We start from the raw sequence: 18,287 nt of genomic DNA, 5'->3' as shown, positions 1-18,287 counted from the left end.
GGGTAGAAAGAAAGCACATTATAGAATGCAAACAGACAATACATATTACATGGAACACATGGTAAGTAATTTCTTTTTCCTTTTTAGGTCATCTGGGAGCCATCTAAAACATTAGGGTTATAACTCCAGTTATGAGAGGGAAAAATTAGTGAATCACTTTAAAAAAATAAGCATCAAACATACTGCTTAATACACTGCAAGTGTAATATAGACCTCCCAAGGTTTGGGTTTTTTTGTGATAATAATATTGTATAATTAAAAATCTACTTGAATTCAAGCTGAAAAATTAGCTTGACATTTAAATCAGTCTTTTGTCCTATGCTGAAAAAAATAAAGACATCAAAGACACCTCAGAAGAAAGAGCCTTTCACATCTGTAACAAAGATCAGCCTCAATGGGCTCCCATGGGACCTCTGTCCAAATAAAAATTTAACTCAAGGCTCCAGTTATAGCTAAACATTAAGAAGATTGGTTTGTTGGGTTTTTTTCATATCATTCAGGGAAGGTCTTAGAAAGAGCAGAAGCAAATAGACAGTTCTAGTAATGTGAAGGGGTTCTAAACTGAGATGACAACCAAACAAAATGAGATTTAATCAAGCTGGCTGAGAGAAGGCACTGACAGGAAAGCATGAATGCACATCTGGGAACAAAACTCCTGATGCTGTGAGCTGAGAAATATTCCACAGTTCTAAATATGTGGCAGTAGTGGATGATAGAAGAGGTTACAAACCTTCAGAGATATGCCAGTTCTGGGGGGTTAGGATACAGACAAGTCATCAGTAAGAAACTGAATCAGTTCCTGACCCTAAAATAGAAATACAGTGTGGTAGATCTGGAGGAGTCTCTTGTTCTTTGCAATAAGATCAAGTAACACTAAACACTTAGCAAGAGGAGACTTGAAAGGAGAGACTTTAAATAATAATCACATTTCTCTTGGCAATATGGAAGGCATTTTGAAACTTACAATGAGGAGAGAAAAAAAATTAAAAACCAAAGCATGGAAATCCCCAGAATATTCTACTAATGATTTATTTCAGGATTTCTAACACTCCCTACAGTAGACTTTTATCTCCCATTACAAACAAGTGATGGGTGTTCAAAGCCACCTACTATGTCTCTATCTTTATTTTCTGTGCAAAGTAGATTAAAAGAAGATGTATTATTTTCCAGACATCTTTGTCCTAACAGGTAGTTTTCTGAACAGCAGAGTATCTGTATTTCTCTACCTGCCCACAAAAGAGAAGCTGGAATTCATAAGAGCCAGTATACTGACCTCTCAGTTTGATATACGTAAGAGCTGAAATTCAATCTAGGTTATGAAAATGTTGGATCCAAAAGGGGAAGTCGCAGCATGCTCTTTACATGTGCCTATGGGAATTAAAAGTATGTCCTCTGCAAAACTTTTCACCTCCAAGGAAGTCTATTATGGAAGAATATTTTCTCTGGACAAGTCACCCTCTAAATCCTCACAGAGCTTGTACATAGATTTACACAAGTGCTTTTGTTCTAATGGAGACCTCATAATTTTCCCCAAAATTTTGTTCAGAGACAACTTTTTCCCAAATTTGCTAACCTTTTACTCTTCAGTGAAGCAGAGTGAAATATATAAAGGAAGATGAGGCAATTATCTGAAAAGGATTGTCTGTTCTGCTTTTAGACAGGATTCAATTTTAAAAATGTATGTTCAATTGTATCAATTTTTTTAGGACAGATTTTAATTAAAAGAACAAATAAAATGGAAAAGTTTCCAAATAGAGACAAAAGACCAAATTTAAGGCATGAACAATAGAGAAGAAGTAAGAAAAATACTTTCTTCAGGAAGATGACCTGCAGATGTGGCCAATCTCTTCTCTGCTTTCTTTCTCTCTCCCTCAAACCATCAATGAAAAATATCGGGAAAGTGAAATATAGTCTTAATTTAAAGACTATTTCAAAATGAATATAAAGTCTATCAGACATATCAGAGCCAAAGCATCTATTCTGTTTTCCAAGCAAACCAGGTGCTTCACCTTTGGCTTTTAAAAGTATTAACATGAGGTGTGTAATTCCACTTAAAAATTAGACACTTTTTATTGATATGTTGAGACATCAGTAATGCTGCTTCTGGATTTTGTCTAATTGCACTCCAATGCTATGACAGCATCTAAACACGATACATCACAAAACAGTGAAATCAAACTTATCCTCCACTAAGAACAAGATTCCAGGCATTTCTCATGTTACAGACCAAGAGCACTATTATAACCCTCTGTCTTTCATTCAACAGCTGGATGGAAATCTCTATTTTCTTTTTGTCTAAGGAATTGTTTGGCTATTGCAGGCCTTTATGTGCACTTTTTTTACTGGAACTTAGTACAGTTCCATAACTTTTTTCAGTAACTTCTGTATAATACACATGGTAGTAATCTAACTTTGAAACTCCACATGAATTTGTAACTCCATATGAAGTTCATCGAAGTCCTACCTATACAAAGAAATATAATTACAAGTAAAACATCATTAAAAGAGACTGAAACATTTATCCTGATTCTTATCTTCAAGTAAAACATTAAATTTCAGTCACAAAAGGTAAGATTTTAGATTTTATTTTATTAAATAACAGATGCATGTGAATAACAGTACCAAAAGGATAATGAAAAAAAAAAAATCAAAGAAAAAATGCTGACTTTGAATTTTATTCAATATTCCTGAGCAAAACAGAAGACATTTCAACAACTTCAAGAAAGAAATACAGGACATTACAATCTAGAGAAACAATCCAAATTAGCAGTTTGCTAATGTGCTGTGCCATGTTAATTTTTACAATATCCCAAAGATTCACTGAAGTTCTATCAAGTAAAGTTATTTGAATACATCTTAAAAAAAAGAATCAGTAATTAATAAACCACTGCTTTAAAAATATAAAAGCAATTAATCTAAAGTTCTCTTTTAAGAAGTAAGAAATTAGATGTTTAAATATCTCTTAAATTCACAAGTTATTGCAGTTTCAGATTATTGATTTTTTAAAAATAAAGCAGCACCACACTGAATCCATTGGTCTTGGTTTCCTCCACAAGGTACCTCAATATTTGTCACCACATGGTCTCTCTCCACACTAGTGTAGACTGGTAAAGATATGCATTCCTTTGGAGAATATGGACCATATGCATCCTGTCAATAAAAAAGCACCTAGTTATCATGTAAAAAGACAACAAAACATTATAAAGCAATCATCTCCACTGGTATGGTATCTAAAGTTAAGACACAGTTTGGACACTGCAGCCTTGGACAAGAAAGTCCAAGTTCAGGACACTTCATTCTCTCTTAGAGAGAAGGATTACCAATGAGGCAGAGACTTCAAAAAAAAGTGCTTGCACCATAACTCCACCACCAGGATGTAAGTAACAGGGGTGATCCTATGAACTACACATAATAATCTTCATTCACCTAAAACCTTCCCAAAAATTACACATCCAAAGGGTCTGTAAAGCAGGCTAAGGGAAGTGCTGATCAGTTTCCTGCAGGGAGAAAGCTGCTCTGGAGCCCCTGTGCTGTAGTGTAGGCAGCAGCTATCCTGGCAGGCTGGAGTGCTGTGTTGGTGTGCCCTGGCAGACCCTGCTGTCCCTTCTATTCCTGAGCAAACCCTGCCCTCCTGCTGTGACACAGCCCCTGGTGTGATCTGTGATACCTGCAAAAATCATACTGCAGCAGCTACAATCCCAAAAATCTTACCCCACACGTTCCAGGCTGCTTTATTGAACTGCTCCTCTCTGCTGTCTGTACTACAAACTGCCTTGGATGCAGTTTACTCCTAGGGCTTAGCATGGGCATTGCCCATAAGTGTGACCACAGAATTGAGCTCAAAGACTCTGTCTAGACTTCCTACAGCACTCAATTTCAAATCATGATGTATTTAGTTACTGCAAATAGTTCAGGTTTGATTCAACTGATATATATTAAGCATGTTTTCCATCACACTCAAAATGTCCCTTCCTGTCAACAGGAAAATGTCAGATTTTCAAGAACCAAATAACAAAGCAGAACACTTGTCAGAAAAGAATTTAAAATAAAAATGAGTGTCATTTAAACTCAAATCACATCAAGTGTGAGTTAGTGATGCTCCAATATTAGAAAATAACTAAAAACAGGAAAAAGGAAACATGCAAACAATTACTGTTTCAAGCACTTTGCCTTGCATGTGAAGTGTAAAGCCATTGCCGAAAAATTTTATTGTTTCTTTTGAAAATCAACTTCCCTGTCTTTTGGACAACTGTGTTTCAATCCCTACATAAGATGTATGCGTGGTAACATTTGTATAAAATAACTTAATAATCAGGAACTCAGCTGTTCTCAGAAGGATTGTACTTATCCCGTTTATCCCTTGGTTTACACTGCTGAAGAAGACAAAATGCTGGCCAGACTGAGAGTAAAATGTTAATCAGAGAATTTAAATTTTGCCAAAGCTGGGAGCCAGAAGCTGGCCAGTTTGCCTTCAAAGACGTGGTTTTACACTTTTTCGAGACAAAATATCTGTTTTTGTGCCTTTCTCAATCCCACTGATGTTTTAAGGAATCACATTATTGGAGGGTTAAAGCCATTCTGTGGAGTTTCTGTGATTTCTGAGTCACAAATCCTTAGGCTCTTGGCTTAAGTACAGTCCAAAAGTTCTCTTTGTCAGACTGCCTCACAGATCCATTACCTTTTGTGACACCCTTCACAGCAAGGGATCTATCAGTGGATTAAAACTGGGAAGGACCTTCACAGTCTAATGATAATAAGCATAATGTTAGTAGCTCAAAATATTCTGTTTAGAGCACTGCAGGATTTTGAGGGGGTTCTCTCAGAGATACCCTGTAGGCTACTTTAAATTTGGCTGGCAATTACTTCAAAGCATTACATTATACATGTACTTTTGCTCACTAGATTTCAAATGACACATTTATGGAGAAAAAAAAAAAATTCTAAACCTAAGAATTCTAAGACAATATGTTCAATTTTATGCACTCTTCTCCTAAGGAGAGATAATGAAATTAAGGGACATGCATGATACCAAATTTTGCTTTGGTCTCTGAGCACAGTATTTGATTATAGTCAATTTTTACGGTGACTGTAAAACAACTCAAGGGTAGACCAATTCAGAAAAACTCTCCTTAGAGACACTTTGTATTTAAAATCTGGGCAGTTGACAAGTTATGACCTGTGTTTTATAGGAACTGTATTTTTTTCCAACACAAAGATGTCAGTTGCTATCCAGATCAGATATAAGTACATTTGAAAAAGTTTAATTAATTGATTATTGAAATATCTAATTTTTTAATTTTATAGGTAAAAGCTCTCTGCTGATTTCACTTATAACTTTCGGACCCTATCTTTGGAGTTTTAAAGAATAGTCTTATTCAGAAAAATACTAAAAAATCTGTTTCATTTCAAACATAAGATGAATGTCTTTCAGAACAATGGGAGGACTACTTAGAATTCTCCTTTAAAATGTGTTTCCATTTTGTTGTTACCATGGAAAATCACACACACTACCATCCTCTACGATCCACTATTAAGCCAATATATTAGAATGTCTGGCAATTCTGTATTTATCCCATGCGCCATTTCTCAAGTAAATTAGAAATCTCTTTATTTATCTGAAAAAACCAAACCCTGTAAATACAGAAAAACTAAAAATTTTTTCACTGGTCAACTTTGTAAGAGGTTTTGTGATATTTTCTTTTTTTTAATCCTTTTTAAAAAAAATTCAGTATTTTCTTTCCTAACTAAGTTGGAACCAATGGTGCAGATGGTGGCTAACATTTACTTCTGAGTTCAAGGTCTAAATCTGTCAACCTTTCTTCTTCTAATGCTGTTACTATAATATAATGCTATATTTCCCTTGCTGGAAATAAAAATGAGAGAAAAAGAAGTTGGGATAAAGCAGTTTGTTAACAATGGAGCTTCTTGCACAATATCTATCACATATACAAAGGTTATCATAGTGGTCTAGGCTGTCTCTAGAGTCACATCTAGACAGATTTATCCCAGCTATCTTCTGGTGAAATGGGCTTCTTAAATGTAGGTGGGATGAATTCTATAATAAGCAATATTTTAGTTAGAAGACACATCCTGGGATACAATCTATATGACTTTTTGTGTTATTTATCAGCAATTGCTATGACAACTGGGGGGCAGAAGCAGTAATAGTTTTTACTGTTTGGATTATTTTGCATTCATCTAAAAATCTGCAAGCACTGGCATTTTTTAAAATTAGTTTAAGTAGGAGAAAGGCTTTCTTTGCTTACAGCCCACATCATATTATCTATTTTTACATTGCCGCTGCATTTTACTTTAATATCTAAAATGCAAAGAAAATATATTCTAGGAACAAACTCCCAAACACATGTATACATTTACTAAATATATGTTTGAAAATATGCTAATGTTTTTAAAAGACAAAGAAAAAAGGTATGACTGAAATAAAGCCATTGCCTTAACCTAAGCAATATAAGCTAAAGAATATTAACAAAATTACAATAAGTTTCTATTTTAAATAAAGTAAGTAACTGCTTTTCCTAGTAAAGACTGTGATTTTTCTTTTGAAATTAAAGGAAAACAGGTCAGCAACATCACACTGAAAAGCTACTACAAAGAAAAAATTAAATTATGGGTCTTGAAAGTTTGATTTTAATAATTTAGTACCTGTGGAATCCAGGCCATGTAACAAGGGAGAACAGATGACACACTGGGAGAATCATGCAGATTTTCTGAAAGTTGATTTCCATCAAAACAACAACCTTCCAGTTGTAAGCCACTGATCTGCCATGGAAATATAAAGTATTCAAACATAAATAACAGACTTAAAACGTCAATAATGATTACATTGTGCTTAAATAAATTATGAACCTTTTTACTGTGACCAAATTTCTAAATAACAGGAAATCAATTACTGTTATGGTCTTTGTGAGAATAGGAAATATGATTTAAAAGCAAGATCTGGATCACACTTCACTGTGAACTTCCTCTGATTTGGATTCACATTCTTTGAAATGTCGGAGAAAAATACCTGTAAATGTCATCAATTATGAAACTGCAGTTGTCTGGCATTAGATTAATGGAATTATGATGGCAACAGCCAAGTTCACAATCATTACAATGTCTAGAAGAAGAGAAGAACAATCACTGCAATAAGCATGACTTCCTGCTTGGAAGTCTGAGCACAGCTATCAAAGAATGGAATGTGCCACTACACAGCTTCAGCAGAGGAAAACAGAATATATTGAAATAATATGAGAGAAAATTTTATTTAACAAATTCAAAATTTCTTAGATATACTGTTGTTTAGCAAAAAATTAAATAAGAATCAGAGATGCGTCTTTAAGTAACTACGCAATGCTTCATCTGCATGTTTCAAGTGTTTTCTTTTAATTAATTTCAGCCTCTGAATTACACATTCTATTGTCTATTTTCTGGAGTCTTCCATAAGTTAGCAACATCTATTCTGGATTCCTAAAAAAAACCCTAATATTTGTTGATTGTTTTATTTTTCCCAGTACAAATACTACTAGTTTAGTAATAATAATAGTAGTAGTAATATTAATAATAATAATTATAATAATAACAACAACAACAACAACAACAATAGTCTTTTTGGCCTGCAGAAGTGAGAACTTTAGTTTTAAGAGTAATAAAACTTAACTCAATAATAACTTCCATGCAACTTTTCAAAAGGCTAATTCTCCACCTGCAGCAGATATCTAAAAGGAGCTACAATCTGAAAATCATCTGTCTGTTATAATATCACACTAAAGCCCTGAATTAAATTTATCATATTGAGGTTGGCTTTCACCAAATGGAAGGTTCATAAAGCAGAGCTGGAATTAGAAAATACAATGATGCTGGAAATTGGATGAGTGATCGCATAAGCAAAATGAAGGAAAATGTCATTTTCTAATATATTTTCCCTTGCAAGACATTTTGAAACATCTATCAGATTGCAAAAAGGTGTTAAAGTATGATGTTACAATGAAGATCAGTATCACAGAACATATAATGGATATAATTTCCTCAGGTAATTTTAGTGTTCTAAAATAATTTATTTGACACGAAAAGATGGAATTAAACAGTAACACAATGAGGTTTACTGTCATGCTTGAAAACAATGCTTTCCTCCTTAATGTTAAGGGCTTTTCATTAATAATATATTAACCCTAAACTAGTAAGATTACATTTTGCTTTTTTAATACCTAATTATTCTTTTGATTATACACAGGCATGACACTCTTCAAGAATTTGCTTCTTTAAACTTGTACTTCTCTTTTAATGCAGAGATGGGCACTCTTCCTTACAATGTGTAAGATGAAGATGTACATATGCTAATATAAAAAAAAGTTATAAAACATGGAATTTAAAAAAGACATAGAACAAAGCTGTGTGATTGGACAGACAGCGACCAGAGAAGTGACAATGTTCTTTGGAGCAATCTGTGTTTCATATAGACTAGGACTTATAGTGAAACCACCAAATAACCTGAAACAAAACAATCCCAAATGGAAAGTTCAGAGTAGACTTTTTGTCTAACTTTCACACAAATTTTAGAAAGATTCACCTCCTATGTTATTCTTTCTGTCCTTTTTGATTTCTGTTGGGAATATTTTTAGGGACCATAGTTTAATGAATAACGTTGGCAAAGTTATTGCATGATGAGTGGTCTGATGAAGAGGTTTTAAAGTTTGTTGCTAGGGTGTTCAAAGGTCTGGCAATCCTGAACACGTCTGAAAGAAATTTCTATAGAAGTGGGTCACCTAATTGAAAAAATCTTATTGTACGTTTCTTCTTTTGATATTGGCAGTCCCTTTGACCTTACAGTTATGTAAAATAATACCATTTGATCTCCTGGAAAACTTCAACCAATGGTAGAAATTCCTTTGAAGATTAAGACCAAAATTTTACTTTCATTTAATATTAGAAGACATTAAGAAAAAAACCCCAACAATACGAGAACAATGTACTTTCCAATACCATTTGGCTGAGTACACCCATAACCATGTTTTCATTGCTATAATAAACAGTATAGAGAAATTACAAGTACTATGAAAGACATGAATTTCACAGCATCTGTAATATAATCATAGTATCTTTGAAACTTAGCAGAGAGTAATGGCAAAAGTTGACCATAATTTTTAATTCTTACAAAGAATTTGGCAGTTCACAGCTATTGGTACTAGTTTATGTTCAAAAAAGTTATTTTTACACAATCCAGACTATGTTTCTTTAAAATACCTTTGTAGAAAGTGTGCTGATACCATGGTCCAAAGCATGTCTGTTTCCAAATTTCAAAGTCTCTGTAACAGATTTTCTCTTACTAATTAATGCCATAATTTTCCATGACACGATGCAAACTGCAGCAGACTTCAGGAAGTCGTATTTTCACTTCATTACCCCTACAGGCCTCCATCATTAATTTATTGATATTTCAGATGGAGGTGTACTGTAAAAAAGACCTCTCAGGATGCCTTATAATAATATATTGTCAGTTGCTAAGACTATAGTTTTGATATTAGTTCTCGTACTGTGTATTTGATACTTTCAATTTTTATTTTTTTTTTCCGCTAGGTATATTAAGTTCTACCCAAGGTTTTATAACTTCTACCCAATAAGTCTCCTGCCATGTTCCTACCTTTCTTTCACTCTTTTCTACAATACAGAGAATGGAATGCCAAAAGGAATGACTTTCTGCTTTTGTACAACAGCACAATCAGTGCACAAAGCAAACAGAAGCGATGGATTTGCATATCAATATGTGATTATAGTGCAATAGCCATACATTTTCAGTACCTTTTCTTAAAGCAAACTGGAGTGATATTAAAGAAGGTCTAATTTCATACAGATTGATTCTAAGTGATATTGAAGAAGGTGTAATTTTATACAGATTGATTCTAAATCAAATATTCATCACATCCTACTACAGGAGATCCACTCCACATCATACATCTAAACCATCACCTGCATTAACAAGGATAATTTAACATTTGATTTGATAATTCATACAAGACTAAGGTGTGTTCTTGGCCTGATTGAATATTCCTCTGCCTACTTTGAGTCCAAGCACTGAATGCTTCTAACTTACAGATGATCACAGGGTAAATTATTTGTATTTTTAGGCATAGAAAGATCAACTCTCTACAACTGCTGAAGCTTGATGCCATTTTTTAAAATCATGGCCAGACTGAGAAAGCATGATCATAAAGAGATCTCCTTCCTCTTTTCCTTATCACAGAACAAATTCTAAGCCATCAAAACCTTTTAAAATTAAATATTAGAAAAAATCTTTAAGAACATGTCTTCAAAACCATGACCGACAGTTTTACTAAGAAAGTTATACAATGTATATGTGACCATCAGTTTTAAATTCACCTGCATTCCTACTTGTGCCAGTCCTTCAACAGAGAGATTCTATTAGGCTTTAATATATTTGTTGATTTAGGGACTTGAGCACAACTCTCCCAGACCCTGAAATAGAGTCCCCCAACTCTGTGAGTACAGAATCAAGTCTCTCAGTGGAGTTAGTTACATAAAGTGAAACAACATCATTAGCACCAACGGAGATCGATAAACCTCAGAACAGCCTATATCATGGTCTGGTTCCTGTAGGGCAGTCTGATAAACTACAGTTTCTGATTTAGGTGGGATAAAACAAGATCCCAGCTATCTCACCACAGTATGTGTTTAAGGACTTATCTATTCTGATTTTTTTTTTTAAGTTCCACTCAGAATAGCTTCCCACTCAACAATCAATAAGGTTAGCCTGAATTCTTGAAATTGCAGACACAACATTTACTTTACCAGTACTAAAATTCATACTGCTCAGGTGAACCAACTTTAATGTACAATCCAGAGGATCCTTATCAAACAAGACACATTTTAGAGAATGGTTTTCCTGTGGTATATAGCTTTACTCATGGGAAGCTATCTCCTCAGGCCCCCCATAAGCATGAGGAAGGACTCATGGTAGCAAAATCTAAATATTCAGCAGTGCAACAGGCTCCAAATCCTTTCTGTTCATCCAAGATTAAAAGGAGCAGTGAAAATACTAGTGACTTCTTACTAATAGAAAATCAATGAGTATTTCTCTTACAGAGGAAAACATACTATTCAAATCAAGTGAAGAAACTTGACAGGATTCTTATGTTTTGCTAAAAATAACCACTCACCTAACTGCTTGTACTATTCCTGGGCGGAGAATTTCCTCTGAAAGAAAATTCCCTTTTGATTTCCAATCCCTCTTAGAACATGACACATTCTTGTAAAGCAATAGATTATATACGTTAACCTTTTTGCCTACACATGATGTAGACTAACAGTGTACTTTAATAGCATTGCCAAAACTTTACCACATAAATTCTCAGACTGTAATACATCGAAAATTCAATTAGATGTTTCATAAAAATTGGAGTACTGTACAAAACACTTTCCTCTCATTCTTTATTTGCCAAGTAGCTACTTCAATCTGGCAACTGTAAAACATTGTGATATTTTTTAATATATGAATCTACTGGGATAATGTTATTTAGGAGTTGAGGTACTTGACATTGACTTCTGACAATTTTCAAAAATGCTAAGATGTTTTTGAAGAACTTCAGGCTTCTACAGTCAGCAGGTGATAGCTAGCCCACTAGAATGACTGGTCTGAGATGTGAAACTCAGTTTTGACTTAGTGCTATGGTTTTAGAAGCCTTGGCTGAACCTGTAACCTCAGCCCATGTGATTTGCAGGCTCATAGGTTTGTCATGTATCAGATTTATTCCAAGCCCTAAAAGTCCTTTGGTTTATTTATCTCCAAGTTCTACACCCCCGTCTTCTCATGCTTCTTATGAAATGAAGCAGGCAACCATTACTCTTACTCAAATATTAAGATTGAAAAATTTGCAAAATTACATTCTCTAGTTCCAACAGGAATTAATGCAGCAAAGTTCAAAAGACTGCACTGTATTTAGAGCTGATTGAATGATTACAGTTATCTTTGCTTGCCTTACAACATATTAATATTTTAGGAATATGAAATCTTACATATTCTGTATTAATTTTTCATAGTGTCAGGAGTCAGCCCTGAAATCTAGTATCTCCCACAGCCTTGTGTCTGTCTGCATTGTCAGAGTGGAGAAGGTGCCCTGCCACTTGTTCTCTGATCCTAATCCAGCAATCCCTGCTTTGTGGCTGCATGTGGGCCCACAGTCGCTGCTGAGTGCCCTGCAATGGGCACAAGTGTCTCTGTGAGAATCTGGTTTTAAGGGCCACGCTCCATGCTGAACACAGAACTTGGAGCTGTGCAGAATTATTTTGGGATCAACATACCTGTAGGAAGACACAGCACAGAAAACTTACCTTGTCAATTCCCTACAAAGTTAAGTATTAAAAAGGTGCACAGAGACCTGTGCTGACCAAAGTGGCAGCTCTACTTGGAATGCTAAGAAGCTAAATTAAACCATTTGAGGATTCACCTCTACTTTGCAGTCAAAGCAATCAGTGGTGACTTTATGGCTGCTGGGTGTAGGCTTAACTGGTCATTAAAAATTGTTGGGTTTTTTCACATCAAAAACTAGTCATCTTATAGTTTACTTTGGTTTACTTCCTTAGTAGTCTCCTTTCAGTGATTAAAGAGATGCTAACACATAGCCTTAGACTTACATATTTACATGTATATTTCCTCTGGCTACAAGCCAGTCATCTATCTGGACAAGAGCAAGATTTTTAACTCATGAAATTGCAGCTTCAATTTTCATCTAAGAGGTGGCTGAAGAGAATGGAGTAATAAGCTTAATTTTAAAATGAGAACAGTAACCAGGGAGGAGAAAAACCATAACTACTTTCCTTTTCTAATTTCTGTGGAATTTTGCACTGCTATTTTAGTAGCTGTACACTATTAACCAGCCCTTTTACCTCAGGTATATCAATTATGTACAGCTCCATTTTCCAGGAAGTTTACAGACATATGACTTGGACTACACTGATAAAACATCCTCATAAAATTCTAGTAAAACATACTAGTAAAATACCTTAACTTGGAGTTTGCCCTCCTGTATTCGCCCTTTCCATGAAGCTGCAAATTTAAGACTGTCCACTGAACACTTCATTACTCTGCAATGGAAGCACACATACAATAAATCTTAGAGATGTGTAACAGGATATCAAACACAAAACCAAACCAAATGTATTTTCAACGTGTACAGTATCATACTAAGTCTTACTTTGAAGAAAAATACATCTCTAACTGAAAAAAAAACCCCAAAAAAACCAATCAGCATTTAAACAGGTAACAGCTATTTTACTTCAAGGCAAGAAATAAAAATAAGATGACTGATGACAGTAATTGACATAACTTTTTGGATCTGTGTCCTGAAAATGAAATAACCATCCTCACACATAAGGAACAATGGCACATTAGCACAAATAGGCACATTATTTTCCCCTCACCTTGCAGTCTCCTGGCGTAAAGCATTGAGAAATGTGTCTGGATGAAAGAGCTCGGAAAGGTCAAGGGTGTCTGATAACAGCTGCTGTTTCTCTGCTTTTTCTACCCAATTCTAAAAGAGATTAAAAAAAAAAAAAAATCCTGAAATTAATACTTGATTCTTCAACATTTTGAGTTAATGTGGGTATGACAATTATTATGATTAATGAAAAATTTTTGTGTAAACATACTGTAACCTCAAAGTTTAATATTAATTTCAATTATTTCAAATTGGTAAAATTATTATTTCAAACTGGTAAAAAGGAAATTAAAACCTTTTTAAAATGCAAAGAAAACCAGCAGTTTATGTATAACATGACTCATGCATTCCAAATAAACTCATGTTTCATTCTTTGTTTACTGCCGCTTACTTTGCACTGTGAAAAGTTATCATTGCACAGTGAAAATTATAATTTCAACTATTTTATCATAGTTGAAACCCTATTTCACCTTTACTTACTGGGGAGTTTATGTTTTCCATCAAAATAGCTGCCACTTCTGTTTGCTTTAATAAGTTCAGGAAAATAACTGCATTCCTTTTAGGTACACTTTAAGATCATTTTTTCATATAAATGGTATATTATATTGAAGAAACACTTGATTTTTCAATGTGCAGTAACAGTTTTTATAAGTACTTGCCAACAAGTTTTTTAAGTATTTCCTGCTACTGTGTTGATGCTGCCATTTTTATTATAATAGTTTGAGATGTGAATTCACAGAATTTATTATAAGATAAAAACTGGCCTCTATAATACTTGGCAATAAATGAGTCTAATAAAGGTGGAGGGAATAACTGTGCTCAATTATTCTCACAGAGCACATGCCTCAACCTTCTTCCACTTTTTCTTACACTCAGCTGTGAAGCCTGTTGGGAGCAGCAACTTGGAATATCCCACCAATGGAACACCTTATGTGCCAGTGTGAGAAGTGGCATTGCAACTCGCAATCTTTATAAACCATGCATCCTAAGAATAGCAGCCTTAGTTTGATCCTCATGACATTAACAATCTCAGACAAAGGATTTGCTCTCTTCAGACAAATTATTTAGGTACCTGACTGGTTATGCAACAGTCAGTGCTCAAAATGCTCTTCTGAAACTTTTACAATGCCTCTCCTTGGTACAATTTATCCATATTATATAGTCACAGTCTTTACTATGGCCCTGTAGTATGAACCTGAAGACACTGTATAACCCACCCTACAAGCAAGCTCTTCACAGATAGATCAAGTTTTCAGGGTCAGGCTGGATGGAGCTCTGAGCAACCTGGCTTAGTGGAAGGTGTCCCTGGCCATAGCACGGGGCTTGAAACCAGATGATCTTTAATGTACCTTCCAACCCAAACCACTCTGTGATTCTACAAATACTAAGGTAGAAACTAATCAGAGAATAAGATCCCACATGCTATCAATAAACAGAGACAGACAAGCCTCACTCCTCTCTAAATACCAGCTCCCAGGAAATTATAAAATTTCTGTAGTGACTGAATAAAAGATCTTGGAAGTTACACTCTCATCACACAATGTACCTGCCAAGCACCCATACCATGTTTTAAAAGTATTTTATTGTATTCTTTAAACTGCTGACAGATGAATAATTCCATAGAACCATTTTGGAAGCGACAAAATCATCAAAAATGCAAGTAGATATCACTCAGTAAGTTTTATTTTATTTTGACAGTGTGTCACACACATCTCCAGAATGTTTCCACTATGTTCAAGCCTTTAATCAGTTGGGTTTTTTTTTTATCTACCACATCCCTGATTATGAGCCCTCAACTCAAATGATTATGAATTAGTTCGGAGATTTTTGCTTTCCATTTTCATTAGGTGAATGTACACAGTTAATGACTCTTGCCTGCATGATTCTTTTAATGACTTTATATAATATTTTTTAATCATATAACAGTAACTCTGTATTCTAGTTGGGAGAGGTTTTTAAACTGTTTTGTGTAATAAAAGTAGATATCCTTTCAACTTGTATTTAATATAGTCATTCTATTGCTGTATAAACACAAATGTTTATATTCCACCCAATTAAAAGACCAGTATGGGTGATATTATTTATGAACTCATATAATTAAGTAGCACTAGGATGTACACAATAACAGAAACTTTCCTTAGATCACTAAAGCAAAATTGTAATGGCTTGTACTGCTCTGTATAAAGCTGAATATGTAGCTCATTTACATCCATTTAAATAAATCATTTTAGATGCAACCAAATGCATTTTACAACCCAATTGCAAAAAATATCCTTATGTTTATTTTAGTCCTGTAAGACCATATGACAGTCTATTAGGGAAATGCTACAGTCTCAAAAGACAACATCACTCTATAAACAGATCATTTATCACTGTTAATCCCACTGCCATAAGGCTGGAAGAGACCAGGTGTTGATGATGGGAAGGAAGTTTAAGCTAAGCTGTAGAAAGACTGAAGTGATGTTTCTCAAAAGGGATAAATCCTCTAACAGATAAGATCCCTCCCCCCATCCCAACTCTGATAGAAATATGATCTGACTGCATTTGTCAAAGTGATGAAAAGTTGTCTGACTTCTTATTCACCTTGGATGGCCACGCAGCCTCTCAGTCTGAAGGGCTTTCTTCCATAACCAACTCTTATATAACTACCTAACTATTATACCAACAAGACGTCTACAAGTCTTAATATCCCAACCCTGGAAATATTTTTGCTACAAAATTTAAAAAAAACCCCAAAACTCTATCCTCTACTCTTCTTTGCAACTGTTTATTTCAATTTCATTATTTCAATATTTTCTGAATCTTTCTTATTACAATTACACTAGAAATTTCACTGTCTGTGATAGATTTATTTAGAAAATTATGATTATAAATATAAAATCAAAATTTATCAGGGATACCCAAAATGCTTCCAAAGCAATTCCTGGTAGGATATTTCAAAACTTCCAATGATGTACGGTTGTTTGCTATAATAAAAACATTTTCTTTTCTTTTTTTCTCCCTTACAAAAACCAGTCTATAAGCATTGTCTCAGGTGGCTCAAATAGTATTTTTTCATGCATCTTAAAATCCAAGAAACATCTATTCCACTTTCTTAGAGAAGTCGTTCTTATCATCTGTAATCCCAAGCAAACTGAGCACCTCATTGAACAGTGGAAGGAATAAGGAGGCTGCCAGATTTTCACAATATTATTTTACAGCTTTAGGATCATAGAACTTTAAAATGAAGCAAGTACCTTTCCTTCACCAGTCTTAATTGATTCCAAATGTACATTCTTCTACTGCATTTCTCTGTTGCTGTGGTCCCCAAAGAGAACTTACACTGAAAATCATATAAATCACCATAGAAGTTATTTTATTTCTGTGCCTAGATGGAAAAAATGTATTCAGTGTTACACGAATAGGCATAGCCAGGAGCCATACAGTATAACTCTGGTTTTCTACTAGTTTTAGAAGTTTTCCACATTACTAGGGAAAAAAGTGTAGAACTCTGTCTGAGTCTGAGAGCAAACAATGGTGAGTAGCACTGCTAGGGGAGTAAGTACTCAGTCAACTGGAGTGTAGACTGAGCAAAGGTCAAACAAGCAGTTATGCTATAGTCCCAGTTTCCTCTTAGTGCAGCAGCTGTTCTACAGGTGTGCTCCTAAGTGCAGGCATTCAGTGGCAAATGCCAGCAGGAGTAACACTATTACAGCTCCAAGAAATTAAATAGAGGGATTTTTCCAGGCATTGAGCCCAAAGGAGGTAATGCCTATGGTTCTGAGGAACAACTAGCATACAACAATTCGCTCCCATGTGGTAATTCTTTGTATGTGAAATCCTTGAGCCGGTATTCTTGAGGCAGTTATCCTTTATTAAATGAACATGTGAATACTGCAGTATTTCAGGTATATGATAAGGTGTTGGCCCATACTTACAAATTATAAATAACACAGTAATTTGATTTGGAGTTTATGTTTGGTTTAAATTCTTTTCTCTTTTCTCTTTTCTTTTCTTTTCTTTTCTTTTCTTTTCTTTTCTTTTCTTTTCTTTTCTTTTCTTTTCTTTTCTTTTCTTTGCTTTGCTTTGCTTTGCTTTGCTTTGCTTTGCTTTTCTTTGCTTTTCTTTTCTTTTTCTTTTCTTTTCTTTTCTCTTCTCTCTCCTCTCCTCTCCTCTCCTCCCTCTCCTCCTCTTCTCCCTCTCCTCCCTCTCCTCTCCTCTCCTCTCCTCTCCTCTCCTCTCCTCTCCTCTCCTCTCTCCTCTCCTCTCCTCCTCTCTCCTCTCCTCTCCTCTCCTCTCCTCCTCCTCCTCTCCCCTCCCCTCCCCTCCCCTCTCCTCCTTTTTTTTGCCTTCCCCTCCCCTCCCAGTTGACAAAAACATTAGCAAATGTGATCTCATTCTAGTTACTGTATTCATTTTTTATCAAAAAAAGAACTTAACTTCCCCTGAATTTCTGTTTTCTACATTTTATATGGATACCAGAATGATGCATAAGAACTGTAACAACATACTGACAAGTTCATGATTGACATATGCCAAAAATACTACTTTCAGATATTTCCTGTATGATCACTGAACACAGAATCCAGTTAGGCAATATTCTTATGTTTCATGCCTTCTAGTCTCTTCTTTCCCAAGTACATCAGTCACCAGGAACTGGATTGCATTTTCAGTTACATGGCAGACTATAACTGGGTAAGGAAGTCTAAGAACTGGAATTATTCCTCAGTGGAACCAGCTCCCTATCTCCAAATATAAGCTGCAGAGGACAGAAAGCAGTGGCATCCAATATTTATTTGTAGATAACAGACCAGACTGCCTACAATGCTACTTGGACAAAGTCAGGACTACATCAGA

The 18,287-nt window shown here is 34.9% G+C and overlaps 1 protein-coding gene across 1 annotated transcript in view; it reads right to left on the bottom strand.

Moving 5' to 3' along the window:
• Positions 1-2,569: 2,569 nt before the first annotated feature.
• DYNC2H1 (dynein cytoplasmic 2 heavy chain 1) overlaps positions 2,570-18,287 on the bottom strand; it is a 143,082-nt gene continuing 127,364 nt past the window's right edge. The window contains exons 86-89 of the mRNA XM_066312977.1: positions 13,435-13,544; positions 13,017-13,098; positions 6,664-6,780; positions 2,570-3,150 (exon numbers count right to left, since the gene is read on the bottom strand). Coding sequence (XP_066169074.1) covers positions 2,992-3,150; positions 6,664-6,780; positions 13,017-13,098; positions 13,435-13,544 — 468 coding nt within the window. The 3' untranslated portion in view covers positions 2,570-2,991. The remainder of the gene's footprint in view (positions 3,151-6,663; positions 6,781-13,016; positions 13,099-13,434; positions 13,545-18,287) is intronic.

Source organism: Sylvia atricapilla, chromosome 2 (genome assembly GCF_009819655.1).
Source record: "Sylvia atricapilla isolate bSylAtr1 chromosome 2, bSylAtr1.pri, whole genome shotgun sequence".
Lineage (NCBI taxonomy): Eukaryota > Metazoa > Chordata > Aves > Passeriformes > Sylviidae > Sylvia > Sylvia atricapilla.
The sequence above is the reverse complement of the archived record's forward strand: the minus strand, read 5'-3'. Positions and strand labels throughout refer to the sequence as shown.